Source organism: Manis javanica, chromosome 14 (assembly GCF_040802235.1).
Source record: "Manis javanica isolate MJ-LG chromosome 14, MJ_LKY, whole genome shotgun sequence".
NCBI lineage: Eukaryota > Metazoa > Chordata > Mammalia > Pholidota > Manidae > Manis > Manis javanica.
Window position 1 is genome coordinate 13,787,525 of NC_133169.1, and position 17,870 is coordinate 13,805,394.

The window sequence follows — 17,870 nt, forward strand, 5'->3', positions numbered from 1 at the left end:
CACAAAAAATGGGCAGAGGGAAGGGTCACCCCCCTGCACCCTCTCCTTTCCCGGCCCATCTGTAAACACAGGCCTCACCAGGACTCCCGAATTCCCATCGCAGAGCCAGCACCTCTGTCAAGGACCCAGAGCCACGCTGTCACCACTCACCAAGCCACTAGGCCACCAACTTCTGCCATCTCGGTCAACCAAGGAGAGAACCAAATTAAATAACCAAAAGTAATGACTGGTAAACCTAGACTCCTAGGGTGCAGTGGAATCCCTGCACACTAAGTCACCATGCTGCCATCTGAGGGGAGTGAAGGTGGCACCAAAAGAACTGAAGGGCAGTGCCATCCCCACATGGGGCCAATCCCCTTCACACACCCCTCCAGCAGCCATGCTGTATATGCCTGTCTTCCCCAGGGGGGCCACTGACTGAACAGGAAAGCCATCTTCACTAAGACAGGAACACACCCTGGCTTTGCTCCATGGCCCATGTGTATCACGTATTTTACACTAGGTAAATTTGGCTCAAAAACTCACTTGCCTGTGGGGAATTCTCCTTAGTAGTCTCAGGCCCTGAACTTCTCCCTGACGTCAGTGTCTCTACCTCATCTGCGTTTATATTCTCCAAACAGAAGTTTGCACTGATCAGGTGCTCAAGAAATGATAAAGTCGAATTGTTCTGTAGTATAAGGCCAACAAATAATGCATCCTGGGGAATAATCTAATCCCACATTGAAGACTCTCACATCTTAAATAGAAAAGTTAAATCCAAGGACAGGGGCGGGGAAGTCATACTGTTACCTCTGCGTAGCTGTCACACCCTGAAATCATGATATTGGGCCTGAAGTTAGCAGCTTTAACTCTCTTCTCTAGCCTGGAGTTGAGATCTGCCAATGATGCCTCAGAAAGGATCAAGAATGGGCTGGCATCTGAGTAAGCAATCTGCTAAGGAAATAGACATTATTGTAACATGGCACACAGAAGAATTTCTCAGGGGTCACATGTAAATACAGCATGGCCTTGGGATCCTACAGCCACCACTGGGCAAATGCCCTTGGGGAAGTCACTTCATCTCTCTAAGCCTTCAATTTCTCAAAGGTTTAGTAAGCTGGTTGGGTTTGATGACCTCATTATGTGTGATGAAATCATTCACTGATTCCATGAATACTTATTCTTCATGCAACCCTTTTTTGTAATGGCCACAGTAATTGTGCTGCACAGCACTGTGTTACCACCCCTACTTTTATGATGAGTCCTTACAGCCTCATTCTTTTATGGGCCAGTCTGGTCATTTTTAGTCTCTGGATCTCCATATCCACCCTCGTTTGTCCAATTGTGGTCTGACCCACAACTGCAATCACACTGCAGAGAGGTTGGATGCCACATGGCAATTGCAGAATGCAGTGGAGAAGATACTGGCACAGAATGGTTTTGAAACCCTTTTGGCACTTGAAGTCTTTCATAAATAGGAAGGTAGGTGCTCATGGGGAAAATGCAAGGGTCCCCCAAATCAAGAAACACAGATGATGCTCCCAAAGGAGGGGCTTTATTTTTGACTGTTGTACGTTACCCCAGTCGCAGTCCAGGCCAAAGACAGAGTAGAGCTCAGCAGACATGCCACCCTGCCTGCGGGGCTATACAGGAAGTCTGCCTTCCCAGGACACACCAAAGGTTGAAACCGGGGAATGCGCCTCTGACCTTTTCAGTGGGCTGGAACACATCCAACACTTCGTGGGAATTTCTCGGTTGCATGTGGGACTCAAAGTGCACCAGGCGGTAGGGCTGCGTCTTCAGGAAGCTGGTTATCCACTGGGCTGCCTCCTCCCCACAGTCCCTGCCCTCCACCTCCAGGCCATGCACTCTGCAGGGGATAGCAGGAGCAAAGAATGGCCAGGGCTTCGAAAGTCCGGGCACAGTACCATGTCCTACACATACTAGAAAAGCTGCACCAAGCTGTGGTGTCACTGTGATTCCTTAACTATCAGGAGACCTAATCTTAGTGTGGTTCTGCCCCTGAACCACTGTGTAAGCCTAAATGAAGGCACAGTTTCAAGCCTTGCTTTCCTAGTTTTAAAGTAGAGTGGTATGACTGGTGCCCCTCTACCTGGAAGAAATGCAGGGAAGAAAAATGGGATCATGTTTGAAAAGATATGGAGCTCTCCAAAAGAGTTCAGTACAAAGTCAATTTATGATTACTGCAAAATCTGGTTCACCCAGCTCAACAGCAACCAGAAATCTTTATTAATAGGCCTGGCTACACTTTACCCATATGATGATAATAAAACAAGATACAGCAACGTATGTGCAAATGTTCTATAGATACTAAAACGTTATGGGTAACAACAGTAATATGCTTTGTTTGCTAGTAATAACTTGGTAGGATTTAAAGTTCTCCTTCCCTCACATACAGTGCACAGGACTGTATGGAGGAAAGAAACTAGCTTGGCATAGGCCCATGTTTACCAAGCAGAGGATGGTTACCACTGTGAACACTCAAGGGAACTCTAAGTGGCGCCTGGGTACAACATGAAATAATGAATTGCAGAGAGAAAGTGATTCTGTTCAGTTCACTGATAGTAACACATGATAATAACCTCTTTTAAAAGACAACCACCCTCAGGTCCAGGGAGCTCTGTAGGCAATAATTTATAGCTAGATTTAGGTAACATTTTATTTGGAGCATATTCATTATTTCAGTTACCTTCTGTACCTGAAAATTTTTTGTCTGAAAGTTCTATTTTATCTGGTTAAATAAACCAACGCTTGCTGTCTTTGGGCTTCCACTTGCATGGATTATCTTTTCCTACACCTTCACTTGGAGCCTATGTGTGTTCTTAAAGCTGAGTGAATCTCCTGTAGGTAGCATATAGTCAAGTCTTGTTTGTTTATCCATTCCAGCCACTCTATTCCCTTTTCAGCGGGTAATTTGATGCATTTACATTTAGAGTAATTATTGATAGGTAAGGACTTACTAATGCCATCTTATTGTTTTATAGCTGTTTTGTATTTATTTGTTCCTGTCTTCCTCTGCTGTTGCCTTCCATTGTGAACTGATGATTTTCCACAGTGGTATGTCTGGATCCCCTTCTCTTCATCTTGTAGGATCCTACTGTAAGTTTTGCTTTGTGGTTACCAATAGGCTGACATAAAAGATCTTACAGTATAACAGTCTATTCTATGCTGATAACAACTAATTTCTATCTTATACAAAAACTCTATGCTTTTACCCCACCCCCTTTTATGTTTTTAATGTCATAATTTACCTGTTTTTTATTGTATATTCATTAAGAAATTATTGGAGCTATTTTTAATACTCTTGTCCTTTAACCTTTATTCTAGAGTTAAGTAGAATATACCACCATCTTACAGTATTAAGCTAGTTATTTTTAATACTCTTGTCCCTGAACCTTATACTAGAGTTAAATAGAATTAATATACCACCATCTTACAGTATTATTCTGAATTTAACTTTGTAGTTACCTTTACCAGCATGCTGTGTATTTTCATACGTCTTCACTTTATTAGTTAATGTCCTTTCATGTCAGCTTGAAGAATTACTTTCAGCATTTCTTGAAAGGCAGGATTAGTAGTGATGAACTCCCTCAATTTTTGTTTGGGAAAGTCTCTTTCCTTCACCTCTAAGGAATAACTTTGCCAGACAGAATATTCTTCACGAACAGTCTTTTTTTTTCTTTCAGTACTTTGAATACACCATCCAACCCTCTCCTGGCCTGTTAGGTTTCTTCTGAGAAATTTGTTGATAGCATTGTGGGGATTCCTTGGAAATTACAAACTTCTTTTCTCTTGCTATTTTTAATATTCTCTCTTTCTCTCTGTCTCTTTTTGTTTGTTTGTTTGTTTGTTTGTTTTGACAGTTTTATTCTATCTCTTTAAGCTGGGCTTGTTGGTGAGCTGTGAGCTACATGAACCTGGATGTGCAAATCTCCCTCCAGTTTTCAGAAGTTCTCAGCCATTATTTCTTTAAATAATCTTTCTGCCAACCACTTCTCTTTTCCTTTGAGAACTCCAATAATACACAAATTATTTATCTTAGTGGTATCCCATAGATTACATAGACTCTATTCATTCCATTTCATTGTTCTCCTTTGACCAGATAATTTCAAAGGCCCTTTCTTCAATCTCAGTCTCCAAGAGTCCTCTCTTTTGCTTGATCCATTCTGTGATATAGTCTATTGCATTTTTCATTTCATGCACTTCATTCTTTAGCTCTAGAATTTCTTTTTGGTTTTATTTTTTATGATTTCTACCTCTAACTTCTCATGTTGTCTGTTTATTGTTTTCCTGATTTCACTGAATTGTTTTTCTGTGTCTTCTTGTACCTCATTGGGTCTCCTTAAAACAGCTGCTTTGAATTCCTTTTTGGGCAAATCACAGATCTCCACGTGTTTGGGACAGGTTACTGGAAGATCATCGTGACCCTTTGGTGATGTCATGTTTCACTGATTTTTCATGTTCCTTGGAGTTTGCGCTGCTGTCTTCACATGTGAGGTAGCAGTTACCTCCTTCGGTCTTTACCACCTGCCCTGGGGAGAGAAACACCTGCATCAGCTCTGCTAGGGATTCTGAGGCTTTGTCAGGCCTTCCATGGACACAGCTGCTCCGTGCTTCCTGCTCCCTCTTGTGGCAGAGTTCTCAACCTTGGAGGCCTTCTCTCAGTCCTGCAACTCACGAGGCAGACTGCTGACAGCCTTTTTTCCCCAAAGGTGGCACAGAAGCTCAAGTCTGTGTTCTTGCCCACGCCTGCAGATTGGGGCCACCCTTCTGTGCATGCTCACTAGCTGTCTGCCAAAGCCTGGGCTGACATGCCAGCCAGAGGTAGGGATGGCGGGTGGTGGGTGAAGCACCCCTGAGCTACCTGTGGGCCAGTTGGGGGACCCACAGGTGAAGCATCGCCAGCAGTTTGTGAGCGGCTGGAGCCTGCAGTGCAGTTAGTAGGATCCATGTCCTTTTAATGCCCTCTCAGAGTCCCATCTGCTGTTCTCTCAGCCTCTTCCCACCCCTCCAGCCATGCAGCTCATGATTCAGGGCTCTGCATGAGGAAAGAGAGAAATGAGCCTTTTGGCAATAGCCCCCACAGCTGGAGAAGCCAGGTGCTCACTCACACATTTTCCCCTACAGGAAAAATCATGGGCCAAGACTGGCCCTAAGCTGTGCTGCCCTGCGGGAGGGATGACATGGATAGAGTCAAACTGTGCCTCTTGCCCTCTTCACTGCATCCAAACTCAAAATTTTTTGTTCCAGTGCTATGCTGGGACTCCTCCACTAGAAATCTGGATTCTGCAAAGGCTCTCCTAACCACAGGTGATTGTCTAAGACTGTTTCCCAGAGACCTCCAGACTGTAGCCAGCAGGGCTGGGGCCAGTGCATGGACCACTGCAGGGCCCACGGCTGGGACGGAGGTCTGGATGCCTGACACCCAATGCACAGGGGGCAGGACTTCTCCCGGGTCCCCTGGTGTATGGTGCTGGGCCCCACAGTTCCCACGATGGTGCTCTAGCCCACAGATAGATTCCAAATTGCTGTTGCTGAGGGGAGGAACATGCATGAGGGGCGTTTTATTCATCCATGAGGCTGACATCACTCCTGTACAATTGTATTTAATTGCTCTTTCTATCAAATGAGAAATTACTAACATGCCAGGTTACTACATTAAGCAGTGAGATTAGTTCTGCTCGATGTTTTCATGAATTTTTAAATGTTTTTATTGAAATATAATATTCACATAGAAAAGTGCACTGAGTATATGGCTAGGTACATTTTCACACACTTTATTCCACCCATTCTGCATTAACCTTCTAAGAGAGGGCTGAAGTACACATGCTATATGCCTATAGAGTAATCAGACCCTCATCAACAAATGCCAGGAGCATCTATCCACTTTACTTGCTTTTTTCTGATTCAAGTTGAAGAATAAACAAAATGAATAAAATGGATGAAAAATGTCAAAATTCATACATCCAAATAGATATTACGTTGAAAGTAGTCATCTTTCGAAGCAATATAATTATTCTGTTTTTTACTTGAAGTAGAGTTGATATATGATATTCTCCTGGTTTCAGGTGTACAATGTAGCAATCGGATAATTCTAACATTAGTCATAGCCAACTTGGAAGATTCACAAGTGAGCCTTACCACTTTTAAGTCTCACCTCACTATCTAAACCAAGATATCCCCTTACATGGCTTGGCACCTCCTTATTCACTAGACTTAGCTCCACGTGACTTTTTGCCTGCTCCAAAAATCAAATCCACCATTAAGTGGGAGAAGATTTCCTGAACTGAGTGTGTGTGTGAGAGGGTTAGCCCATGTGTGTGTGAGTGTGACTGTCTGTGTGTAGTGGAATGTTTAAAATGTCCATTTTTTGAGCAAGGGCACAGAATTACAAAAATCTCTGTATGGGGACAGCCTTGGCTGTGTCCTAAACGTCCTGTCCTTGTTGGATGTCTCTTTCTGGCACCAGTGCAAAAAATTGGCCTCATTGCCCCAGAGTAAATCCTTATAGCCATCAAGGCCCATCTCAGTCTTGCCATCCAGGAACCCAGGGCTTTCTTCCTTAGCTGCTTTTCCAGGGGTAGAAAGGCAAGCTGGTGGGGAGGTGGGGAGGAAGGCCGTCTAAGACTTCAGTTGACATTAATTATCTTTCCTAAGTTAGAGCATTTGCATCTATCTTGAGTCATTACAGAAATTTATTTAAATGTCTGCCTTCTTGAGCTGACACTTATTTCCATGGCAACCCCTAGGTGCAGCTTTTGGGGTTCTGGTTCAAAAGCACATGGAACTCAAGGCTTTTAAGTAAGCACACTTTTGCTCTCTCTTTCCTTCTTGCACATTTCTCCTGTGCTCTGAGCAGCCTCTGCTGTGTTGCTGGGGCCAGCATTTCACTAACACACTGTCCCTAAGAAGCCAAGCCAAAAAAAAAAAAATTCCAAATGTTTCTAAAAGCTTTGGCAAAGATAGTGTAGGTATGATTGGAGACTGCTTGCCTGAAGAATCCGTATAAAGGCCCTAATTTGCTGTATCCCATTAGTGGTGGGCATGGCTTGTGAGAAAATCAGGTAACAGCCTCAACAGTGAAAGCAGGTGCTCTGGCCAATGGCAAATGATCATGGCCTTTTGAAGATGACCCTGGGGCCCCAAGAGCTCAGCAGAAATCTTTAGGAAACTGTGGGCCAAAGTTACAACTCCTCCACAAGAGAATGGCCTGGGCTGCAAAGGAAACCCGAGTCTAAAAGGTCTTTGCTGTGTTTGTCCTAAGAGTCGGTGGACTACAGCAGTACCTCTAAGGCTTCTCACTTAGCCATTTCCAAACACGCCCTTGTTTAGTCTTTGTGGCATGAACCGAAAAGCCCATACAGGACCAAGAAAAAAGCTTCCATGTGATTCCAAATGAATTAATCATTGAGCAAAAGACATTTAACCACAAGAAAGTACGGATAAATATTGAACCATGGCAGACAAACAAGAAGCAGAATATGGACACACAGAAAATACACACTAGCACAGCCCCACTAAAATGTGTGCCTTGGAATCAAACATGCAAGAATATCAACGAGAAATTACCATTTTTTCCATGAAACTGGCAAAGTATTTTTGAACACAGTAGTCAAAATGCAGTTAGATATGCCTGTAAACTGCTGCTGTGTTTATAGCCAGTATAACCATTCTGCAAAACATTCAGCAACATTCACCAAGTTTGTAGGAACCATACTCCTATTTCTAGGAAAAGCACAGCTAAAAGTTTTCCCCTAAGGAAATAATGAGAGATGTGAACAAAGATTTATGCCAAGCTATTCATCACATTCTTCTCCATACCTGGAAAAAATTGAAAACAATCCAAATGTTTAATTAGGGGGATAAGTTAAAATGCACCGAAGGACACTCGCAGAATGAAATATTATGCCAACATGAAAATGGTATTTTTGAAGATTGTTTTTGTCAATATGAAAAATACTCAATATTTCAACTTGAGTAGATAACAGTATTCAAGACTCTGCTCTTTGTATTACTTAGATTTTGTTTTTAAAGTATTAGCCAGAGACAGAATGAAAATATGTCAAAATACTCAGATGGTTTTTGTTCTCCTCATTTTCTTTTGGTTATTGTCCAGCTTTCAACTATGACCATGTATTACTTTCACTATCAGAAAAACCATCAAATGAAAATAAAAACAGATGATAATTTAAAATTCTACTATATTAGAGAAATTACACTGGTATTGTATCTTATGAACTGTTGGGGATCTTTACACATTTTTTCAGCTAACTTGAATCTACATTTTTTATTTGATGTTATTTTCTGTAACAGGCTAGGGACTACACTGAATATTCACACTGCATTTTAATTCAAAAAGCAGAAACTGCAACTAGAGTATAATTAGATCAGACTTTAATTTTCCCTTAATGGGATTAAAAAATCAACCCTAAACCTGATTTCTTAGAAGCAAAGCTCAGTTTTCCTGGAACAGCCCTTCTGATGCTGGGCAAAGGGCCTCACGTTAAGCGCTCCCTGGCCAGCTCTCGGGCCTCACTACCACTGGGAACCTGGGGTGTCTGAGTGCAGCTCACTCTTCGGTTGCAGCTCTTATTTTCTATTTTGGAACTTCCTTTCATCAGGACTGAATGCCACTGGTCACATAGGCATTCCTAACCCAGATCTGGAAGGTTCCCAGCCTTTCCAGGCAAAATAGGGCAAGTCCTATGGTAATAAAGATCCAGTCTCACCTCCTGCAGGGCGCTCTCCCCACTCGCTCCCACCCCCAGTTTGTCCTTTATCCTTTGGGGGAGTTACTCTTCTCTTGCTGATGTGTCGATATACTTTCATTCCCAGGGTTTTCTACATAGGGCTTCTGTGTCTCTCGCCCCCACATGAACACACGTTTCTGGAGCTGTTGCGTTGTGCCTCCTCCTTTTAGATCACCATTGACTCTACATAGGGTACATTTGTGATCAATGGTTAATTACTGATCATGTTTCTCAGGATTCCCTCCAGAGTCCACACTTTGTCAGAACCGCGTGACTGAACACTCATATGAGGACTGAGACCGGCTGCTTACCTGCACTTGAGCACTGCGTTCGTGGCGGGTGTCTTGACGGGCAGCAGCAGGTCCTTCGTGTAGGCTGCACTGAGGGTCAGGGTGTCGTCCTCACAGGTCATGGAAATCAGTACGAGGCGAGGTTCTTGTCGAGCAGTAACCATGTTTCCCTTCTCATTGATCACAAGCCAAAACCTGCCATTTTCAAAACACAAGATATGCATGGACTGCCAGGACAGGCAGCCAGTCTCTACAGGAGCTTCAGCTAAGCACTGCCATCTTTGATTCCTCCCCACAAACCTTGTGTGTGTGTGAGTTTGTGTGTGTGTGTGTGTGTGTGTGTGTGTGTGTGTGTGTGTGTGTGTGTGTGTGTGTGTCTGCCTGTCTATCCTCTTCAATCCTGGCAACACAGCAAGACTGAGTCTGTCAGTCAATTTCAAAGGGTTTAATAACCACTCAAGCATCTGACATACACAATCTGCACAGTATTTTGAGCTCCTTCATGGCAAAGAAATCAAAGATGTTAATTACATTTTCATCTCAATTGCCAGGAAGTCTGATCATCTTCATTAAATGTGCCCCAGGGAGATGACAAGAATCTATTTCACAGAAAGACTTTAAGGGCACAAGGAAGCCCAGCCCCTGGCAAACAGTGGGCACTGGGCTCCTGCTGATTAAAAGAAGGAGAGAGTTGCTGTATTGCTTGCCAGCGTGGAATCAGCTGAGCAGCCTACAGTGCCACTTAACACATCGCCAAATCCCCACCTTTTAAAAATACTGTTTCAATAGCCAGGGCTGTGATTCTGCAATTTCCTAAAAGGTCTATCATTAACATAGACAGTATTTTTTTTGGCCCGGTACTCTTGGTCTAGAGGTACTCATAGAAAAAATACATAAACAGAGAAATAAAACCAATAGGATGCACCATTCCAGGAAATGAACAAAGCGTTTGTGTAGATTTCTCTCAGCTACCAAGAAAGCCAAACATACTGACATTTTGGTCATTTCAGTACACCCTGGCTGGAATGCTTACAATTATGCAAGTGAGCTTGTGCATCTGGGATCCATAAAGAATAAGAAAAAATACAGCAGAGACATTAGGTATTAAAGATAGCCCTCACTTACCTCCAACAGCATATCATGCTTGACTCATTCAGGGCACCAGAAAAATCAAGTTAGCGTAAACCTGCTGGGGAACTGCCCTTTGAGCAGCCCTTCATCCTGGACACAGAGACAGAGCTCTGCCCTGCCCCGAATGCATGGCACCAGGACATGCATATTCTCTCTCGCAATTCTTCTTAGTAATAATGGCAGCCTGATCTTTGTAAAATACAAATCAGATCATGCGGAATCCCTCCAAACTTCTTACTTTCAGGATAAAACCCTCACTCTTCAATCAGGCAGGTGAGGCCCTTTGAAATCCAGCTGTTCTCACAGCCATTCTTACAGCCCTGTGTCCTCACACATGCCAGCTCTCTTCTTTTCTTTTTTTTTTCTTGGTGGTAAAACATATATAAAATGCCAAGCATACTCTTAGGTACATACCCAAAAGAACTGTAAATGGACTCACACAGGTATTTATATGCCCATGTTCATCGCAGCCAAAAGGTGGAAACAACCCAACTGTCCATCAACAGAAGATGAATATTTTTTAAATGTGATTTGGATAACTTTAAATGGACAATTCAATGGCATTAAATATGTTCATATTGTTGTGCAACCATCACCACTATCTCCATAATGTCTTATCACCCCAAACAGAAACTCTGAACCCATTAAGCAATAATGCCCCATTCCCTGTCCCCCCAACCTCTGGCAACCTCTAATCTACTTTCTTACCTTTATGAATTTGCCCCTTTTAGGTATGTCATATAACAGGAATCATACAATATTTATCCTTTTGTACCTGGTTTATTTCACTTAACATAATGTTTTCAAGATTTATCTACACTGTGGCATGTAGCAGAACTTTGTTCCTTTTTATGGCTGAATAATATTCCATCGTGTGTATTTACCAGGTTTTTTTATCAATTCACCTGTTGGACATTTGGGCTGATTCCACCTTTCGGCTCTTGTGAATGATGGGGCAGGGAACTTGCTGTACAAATATCTGTTCAAGTCCCTGCTTTCAGTTCTTCTTGGTCAATATCTAGTAATACACCAGCCTTTCCCCCAGCATACCTGTCCTCCCAAGCCCAGCATCTTTACTTAGCTCACCCTCTCTATCTCTAGAATGTTCATCTCCTAACTTACTTGCCTAGAAAGTTCCTAATCACTTTTAAGTTTTCAGTTCAAGCTGCAAAGTCATTCCTGACCCTCCCAGTCAGTTTCTGGTACTCCTTTCTCTGGGCTCCCTGGCACTTGTCCTACTGAGTCTTGTTGGTTTCCTTGATGATACTACCTGGGAGTATGATGACAAAAATAAACAATTTACCATAGTGTCTGCTACAACTGCCAGCTCATATTATTCAATAAATGAATAATATGAGCTCAATAAATATAGTAAAATTACAATGCCCTTTGCTTCTGGGGCCTACAAAAGCAAATGAATTCAATAAATTCTACCATCTTGCAGAGGCTACTGTGCAAACCACAGGACATCTAGGATTCTTGGTTGCCTTTCTGAGGCGAAGATGCATAGCTCACTTTTCAATTATGAATTGCCATGGACAGCCCTGTCTGCGGAGCTGGAAGAGGGGGAGGTTACAGCCCCTCTTAGGCCTGTGTATTACTTGCAGAATCTGTGAGAGCTGCTCTGAGAGGAAGGAGTTGGAAATGCTGCTTCACAGTGAGGCCCAGGGCTGGCCTGGCGCCAGACGGAGACGACAAAGCGGCTTACTCTAGGCCTTTGCAATTTTCCTGGACCTCGGGAATTCACACAGATGGTGACTAGCCAGATGGGGCACTGATGAAAACCACAGCTGACAAAGCCCCAGTGTGCTAAAGCAGACAGGGGTCCAGGTCCCCCTGCCATTGGCTCTGAATCTCACTTTCTTTATCCCTAAAAGAGTGCTTGAGATAATTAAAGACAGTAATATATGCAATAAAGCTTTGTAAACCGCAAGAGATTAAAGCTTCAACTGCTGTCATGATTTTGCACTCTGCCTTGTGCACTCTTTGAAGGCTGGGTTCCCCGTGCTCCAAGTTTCCTCAAGTTCCAAGAGACAGTTACTAAAAACAAAGTGGCGAGGACGATCTCCCGAAGCTCTTGGCCCCCTCCCCTGGACGGAGTTTAAGAGGCGGACCTGTGCTTTGGCACACGTGGGGACAGACACCACACCTCATCAGGTCAAGAGCTAAAGAGTCCGTGGGAGGTGCAAATACAGCCATTTCGGGAATGCGGGTCAGAACAAAGAGGCCCAGCGTCCCGGACCCCAGGGGTGTTCGGTTGGGTGGTGATGGCCGCTTTTCTCTTTATCCTCACCTCTTCTGTTCCCGGTTTCTTTGCAAGGGAGAGAAGGGCCCGGTAGAGGCTCTGCACCTCCCCCTCTCCCGCCAGTGACCGGAGCCCGGCCCGTACCTGTCCCGCAGGTGGCCGCTGCGCAGCCCCAGGGCCGTGCACTCCGCCGCGCTCACCGGCACCCCCTTGCAGGACTTGACCGGGTAGATCCAGAGCTGCGCCACGGTGCCCACCTGCTGCCGCCGCCTGCGCCGTCTGCGCCGCGAGCGGCGCCAGGCGACCGAGCCCAGCGCCACGGCGGCCAGTGCCAGCGCGGCCACCCCGAGCCAGGCGGGCCGGGGCTGCGCGGGAAGGCGCGGCGCGGGGAGCCCCAGGCGGCCCAGCGCCCACGAGCTGGCGGCGCCCATGGCCGAGCGAGCGGGCGCGGCGGTGGTTCTGGGGGACTCAAGCCACTGCCTGCCGAGCGGGGCCGCCCCGGGCTGCTGGGGGAGATGTGGGCCTCGGCCCGGAGCCCAGAGGAAGGGCCGCTCCCGGAACGCCTTCCGGGCCCATCAAAGGAGCGCGTCCTTCGCGGGAGGCTGGCCCCTGGGGCTCTGGGCGTGGGAGGTGAGGGTTCAGCTTCTACCTGCTCTTCGCCCCTCTGCCTCCCCCACCTTCTGCCGCCTGCAGCTGCAAGCGATGGGCCCTCCCCCAAGATCAATACAAGCGACCAGTTTACTTGTGGGCTGTTTATTTAACCTAAAATAGACAAAAAATTACAAACTATGCATGACAAAGCTTGATTTCGAAGTTAGACATCAGGCATCGGGCAGATCCCTCCCTGTCTAGGGGATGGCAGGGAGGTGGACGGCACAACCTGGCCTGCAGTGTCCAGCCGCCCTTCACCGCCCTCCCTGCTTGCGGCGCTGCAAGTGGGAATCTGGGGATGCGGGGCTGCCCCCAGACCCTCAAGGCCTTCGAACCGAGGCCTGCAAGGATCTGGCGGTCGCCTGTTCTCCCAGCTGCGGCTCACAGTGGGGAGCGCCCTCCACAGGACTCAGGACGCAGGCCGCTCCTGCTGGCACCAAGCCTCGGCGCTTTCGCAGCAGCCAAGGCTGGGAAGGTTGGTACTGACCCACACAAGAGCCAGAGGCTTCTTGGGGTCGGGAGGGAAGGCCACCTGGCCTTGCAGGCACTGACCTCAATCACTTGTCTCTTCCAAATCAGGTCATTTTTGAAACAAGGTCAGCTATCAGGGTTAGGGTGGTTTAAGAGGATTTGGCTCCTGTTTGATGTGTTGGGCTATTAAAGAAAAAAATCATTCTGACACTTGTTAGAACGAAAGGAAGACTTCATTCATGACTGCTGCCCCTCTAAGGTCAGGTCCAAGACAAAGATGTCCCCTCTTGCCACTTACATATACAAGTGGGAAATTACAGCCAAGGAGCAGAGAAAGCTTCGTGGATAGAAACCTCAAGGAGAGGAAGATGTTTGCTGACCTGCCTTAGCAGGATTCTTGTTAAACTGGGCTCTGTGGGGCAGCAAGGCCAGGGCCAAGGTGGAGATTTAATGGAGAAGCAGCTCAGAGAAGCCTGACTGAAGTTGGGTCGAGGAAAGTCACTATCCGGTCCGGGTCAGCACAAGGGCCATGGAGGCAAAATTCAAGAGTCCACCAGAATCATCCCGGCAAATGGAGAATGTTACACTGGAGAGGGAGGGTCCCCAGAGGAGAGCAAATCCTCCTTCCCCAGCTGGCAGCACACTTGGGGGCCCTTCAGTGCTTAGGGAAGATCTGTCATTGACCCCTACTCTTCGCCATAAATACTTGGACCTAAACAGCTCTATCCATCCTGTTCTTCTTTCCAACCCCAGGTGACCCTCACCTTCTCCCGACTTCTGTGATGGGCAGCCATCGTGTTCAGAATACAGTGTCCTCAGCTGTTGGGGCACATCTGTGATCTCACCTGCTCCAGGAACAAGCGGGAGGACAAAGGGGCTTGGGTCCATCCAGCTTCCCCAGAAGAAATGCTGACAGAGGTGATGCAGCCTCGGGCATGAGTGAGGAGCTGCACTCCTCAGAGGGACTAGGGACCTGGGCTCCACATTCCCCACTGGAAACACAACTCAGGGACCCGGCATGTTTTTTATTTCTGCGTGTCTCCCTGATTTCTCTTCACAAGTTTAAAAGGAAAAAATCTGCTTCTCTATTTTAACAGCTGACTCCAAAGTGGGCATGATTTTCCAATTTCATCATTTCTAAAATTTAGAGATATAGCTAACTTACCACTTTTTCCCCACAGGGCGCTGGGAATGGAGATTAATTTCAGTCCCAGAATTCAGCAACAGAAATTGGAGAAGGAAAGAATTCCGCTCCTCACTGGCCACTAGGAAGTCTCACAGTCACTGGCCGTCACACCTCAGCTCAGAGTCTGAGAGCTCGGGAAGCCCCCCCACCAACGCCTAATGTGACTCTAGAGGGAAGCCCTCTGCCAAGCTACCAGAAAAGGGTAGAAAGAAATGAATGACAGTGACTGAAGTTCTAATCTAAAGTAAGAAAAGCCCTAGAAGCCGACTCATAAATACCAAAGAAAAAGTAAAATTGAGATTCACATTTATTAATATTAAAGAAACCACAAAATTCTAAGTGGATTAATTGTTTGACAGCACTTCGGTGAGAATTTTCATTTAGTCATACCAAAATAGTTCATTTCTCTTTGTTACAAAAGAAAATTATTTGAGCCTAAAAAAATATGTTCATACTCTCCTTCTCCTGCTCTCGCTTTCAAAATCCCATTCTCTTTTAAATCCTGTCCATCCTCTTCTTTATCATACTTGGAATTCCAGGAGGTCTGTCGGGCAGTTACACACAGATGACTTTTATATGCCTTAATAGAGGCATAACTGAATATAAAAATAAGGGCTATAAAATAATTTCCACGCTCAAGTACAACCTGATTCCATAATGGTGGGCTCAAAAAGACTTGAGCAGAAAGTTTCGGGATTCAATAGTCATGTAAAGACTTACAGCAGGAATTTGTGAGTGTGTTAACGTGTAAGGTCACATCAGAAAACAATGACCTATTGTTTCCCATTTCTACTAAACCCTGGAATGACAGGTAATCGAATCTAAACATTTTCAAAAAATTTTGCAGCTTGTTAGCTGATTCTTTAAACTTTCTTTACTCATCAGTATTAATGTCGGGAATTGAGAAGTAGAACAGCTATAGTTAACAGGCAAAATAATTTTATAGACAATTTTATATGCTTAAAATGTCTTCATTGCCTAAAATCTATATACCTTATTATTCCCAAATCACCTATACTTTCTTTGTATTGACTTGGAGAATGCGTAACTCCAAAACATCAAAAATAGAGATTCATTTCCAGGGTGAAGATGGTCAAAGGCTGAGTAATAATGACTTGCCAAGGTGCATACTGTTGCTGTCATTAAAATGCTGATCAATGCCTCCTGGACGCTGAGACCTGAACGAAGGATAAGAACCTCTGATTATTTGGTTATTTCTCTTATAGGTCATAAATAATTCAAACATCCTTCACCCCCACAATATAGTCACCTATGGAGGTTAAAATATAGGAAACATAAACTCTGTCCTGCACCAAATTACCTTAGTGGAAATAAGCAGCCTGTTAAAAACTAGTCACCCACCCAGTTCTGGCAAAGGCCCAGAGACAGGAATCTGTCCCGCGTCACGCGTGGGGGCACAAAGAGGCAGAACACTTCGGAAAGCACCTGTTCAAAAAAATTTTCTTATACTCCATGAGTCAATAATTCCACATCAGGAATCTAAGTTACGGAACAACACAATTTTAAAGTGTTCTGCATACAGAGATATATATTATATTATTATTTGTAACAAAATTGGATTAGTCCAAGTGTCAAATACTGTAAAATGGGGTTTAAAATGTTTCACATATTTAAACAATGCAATATAAAGCCATCAAAAATGGCATTTGAATAGATGGGGGGGTATGAAAATGCTTATGATACATACTTCTGTACATATATATGATGTATGATATATGTATGATACACATCTGTGTACACAATATGTAGATGATATACAATATATATCTGCATGATATATATTATATATATTATATATATCATACAGATCATGGCTACAATAAACAAACAAAAAAAACCAACCAGAACAAAATTATAAACAGTGACAGTGGGTGATTTCTTGTTTTACTGGTCTTTTCTAAATTTGCCATGATGAACATGTATTACATTTATAATGGAATAAACTTTAATATAATTAAATGTTAAGTGAATAAGTAAATAATTCAAGTAACCCTGGTGCAAATACTAACTTTTTTTAGGCTTTAATCAACCTGTTTTATAAAGTTGGTCCTCCAGAATGCAGAGACCATCACAGAGGCTCCCTCTTACAAGCAGATGAGTAACACTGCTGTTATTTTTAAAGGCCAACAGAAATGCCCCCCCAGAAAAGAAACTCCTCAGTGCTTCTGGCCGGGCGGCCAGCGGAAGGCTTTGTTCCCAGGTAGGACCCTGAGTGGCAGCTGCTTATGGAGGAAAGGCATATTCAGCACAGAGAAGCAGGGGGAAGGCCCCAGGGTTAGTGCGGGCAAGTGGCAGATAATAAAGCTGAAAGGTAACACAGTGAAGACAAGTCGTGATTCCACAGCATCTTACTACGCAGATGGACAGTGACTGTAATGGGGTTTGTAGGGGGGACTTGATAATGGGGGGAGTCTAGTAACCATAACGTTGCTCATGTAATTGTATATTAATGATACAAAAATAAAACAAAATAAAATAAAGCTGAAAGTGAGTTTGGAACCAAATGGCAAACAGCATGTACATCGCGCTGAGGATCTGGGCACTCCACACTTCCATCTCCACCCCAGCGACTTCTATCCTACTTAAATCCCATGCTGACACCCCTTTTATGTCCCCTCAGTCCCTCTAGGCCACCCCATGCAGTGCCACCAGGACACTCATCCAAAAAGTTTTGGTCATGATTTGGACTTAGACACATTGCACAGCTACCTTCACCTGGAAACTAACTTTCACGAACCTAAAATTTCTGGCATCTTCCCTCCTCTCCATCCTCGTCTCCCTTCTTTCCTGCCCCAGTGTCTTCCTAGGTCCCTATGGTAGGTTGGCCCTTCTAGAAGCTTCCATCATATTCGATCCCTGGAGCACTCTCCTGACTTTCCTTTCTCAGCAAGTTCAGAGTCTATCTCTGTCCCCAAGCTTTTCTCCATCACCCCACCCAGAAGTAACTTCTCTTCTGAAGCCATGAAGCACCTTATCTCAACCTGAGTTGTAGTTACTTCTTTACGTGTGTAAATGTGTGTCATAAGATTGTGCAAAGAGCAAGCCTCTTATCAGCAACTTTGTCCTAGTTGTTTCTTGTCCCTGAAAATGCTTTCACATTTATCTCACAGAGACCCTTAGGATAA

At 44.6% G+C, this 17,870-nt stretch overlaps 2 protein-coding genes across 2 annotated transcripts in view; both read right to left on the reverse strand.

Moving 5' to 3' along the window:
* Window positions 1-13,110, reverse strand: part of MTARC1 (mitochondrial amidoxime reducing component 1) — a 28,398-nt gene extending 15,288 nt beyond the window's left edge. The window contains exons 1-4 of the mRNA XM_017647342.3: window positions 12,561-13,110; window positions 9,062-9,235; window positions 1,687-1,849; window positions 790-930 (exon numbers count right to left, since the gene is read on the reverse strand). Of these exons, the coding sequence (XP_017502831.3) occupies window positions 790-930; window positions 1,687-1,849; window positions 9,062-9,235; window positions 12,561-12,847 (765 nt within the window). The 5' untranslated portion in view covers window positions 12,848-13,110. The remainder of the gene's footprint in view (window positions 1-789; window positions 931-1,686; window positions 1,850-9,061; window positions 9,236-12,560) is intronic.
* A 1,903-nt stretch (window positions 13,111-15,013) lies between these two features.
* MTARC2 (mitochondrial amidoxime reducing component 2) overlaps window positions 15,014-17,870 on the reverse strand; it is a 30,803-nt gene continuing 27,946 nt past the window's right edge. Inside the window, exon 8 of the mRNA XM_037014272.2 lies at window positions 15,014-15,902. The gene's annotated coding sequence lies outside the window, so the exon portion shown is untranslated. The remainder of the gene's footprint in view (window positions 15,903-17,870) is intronic.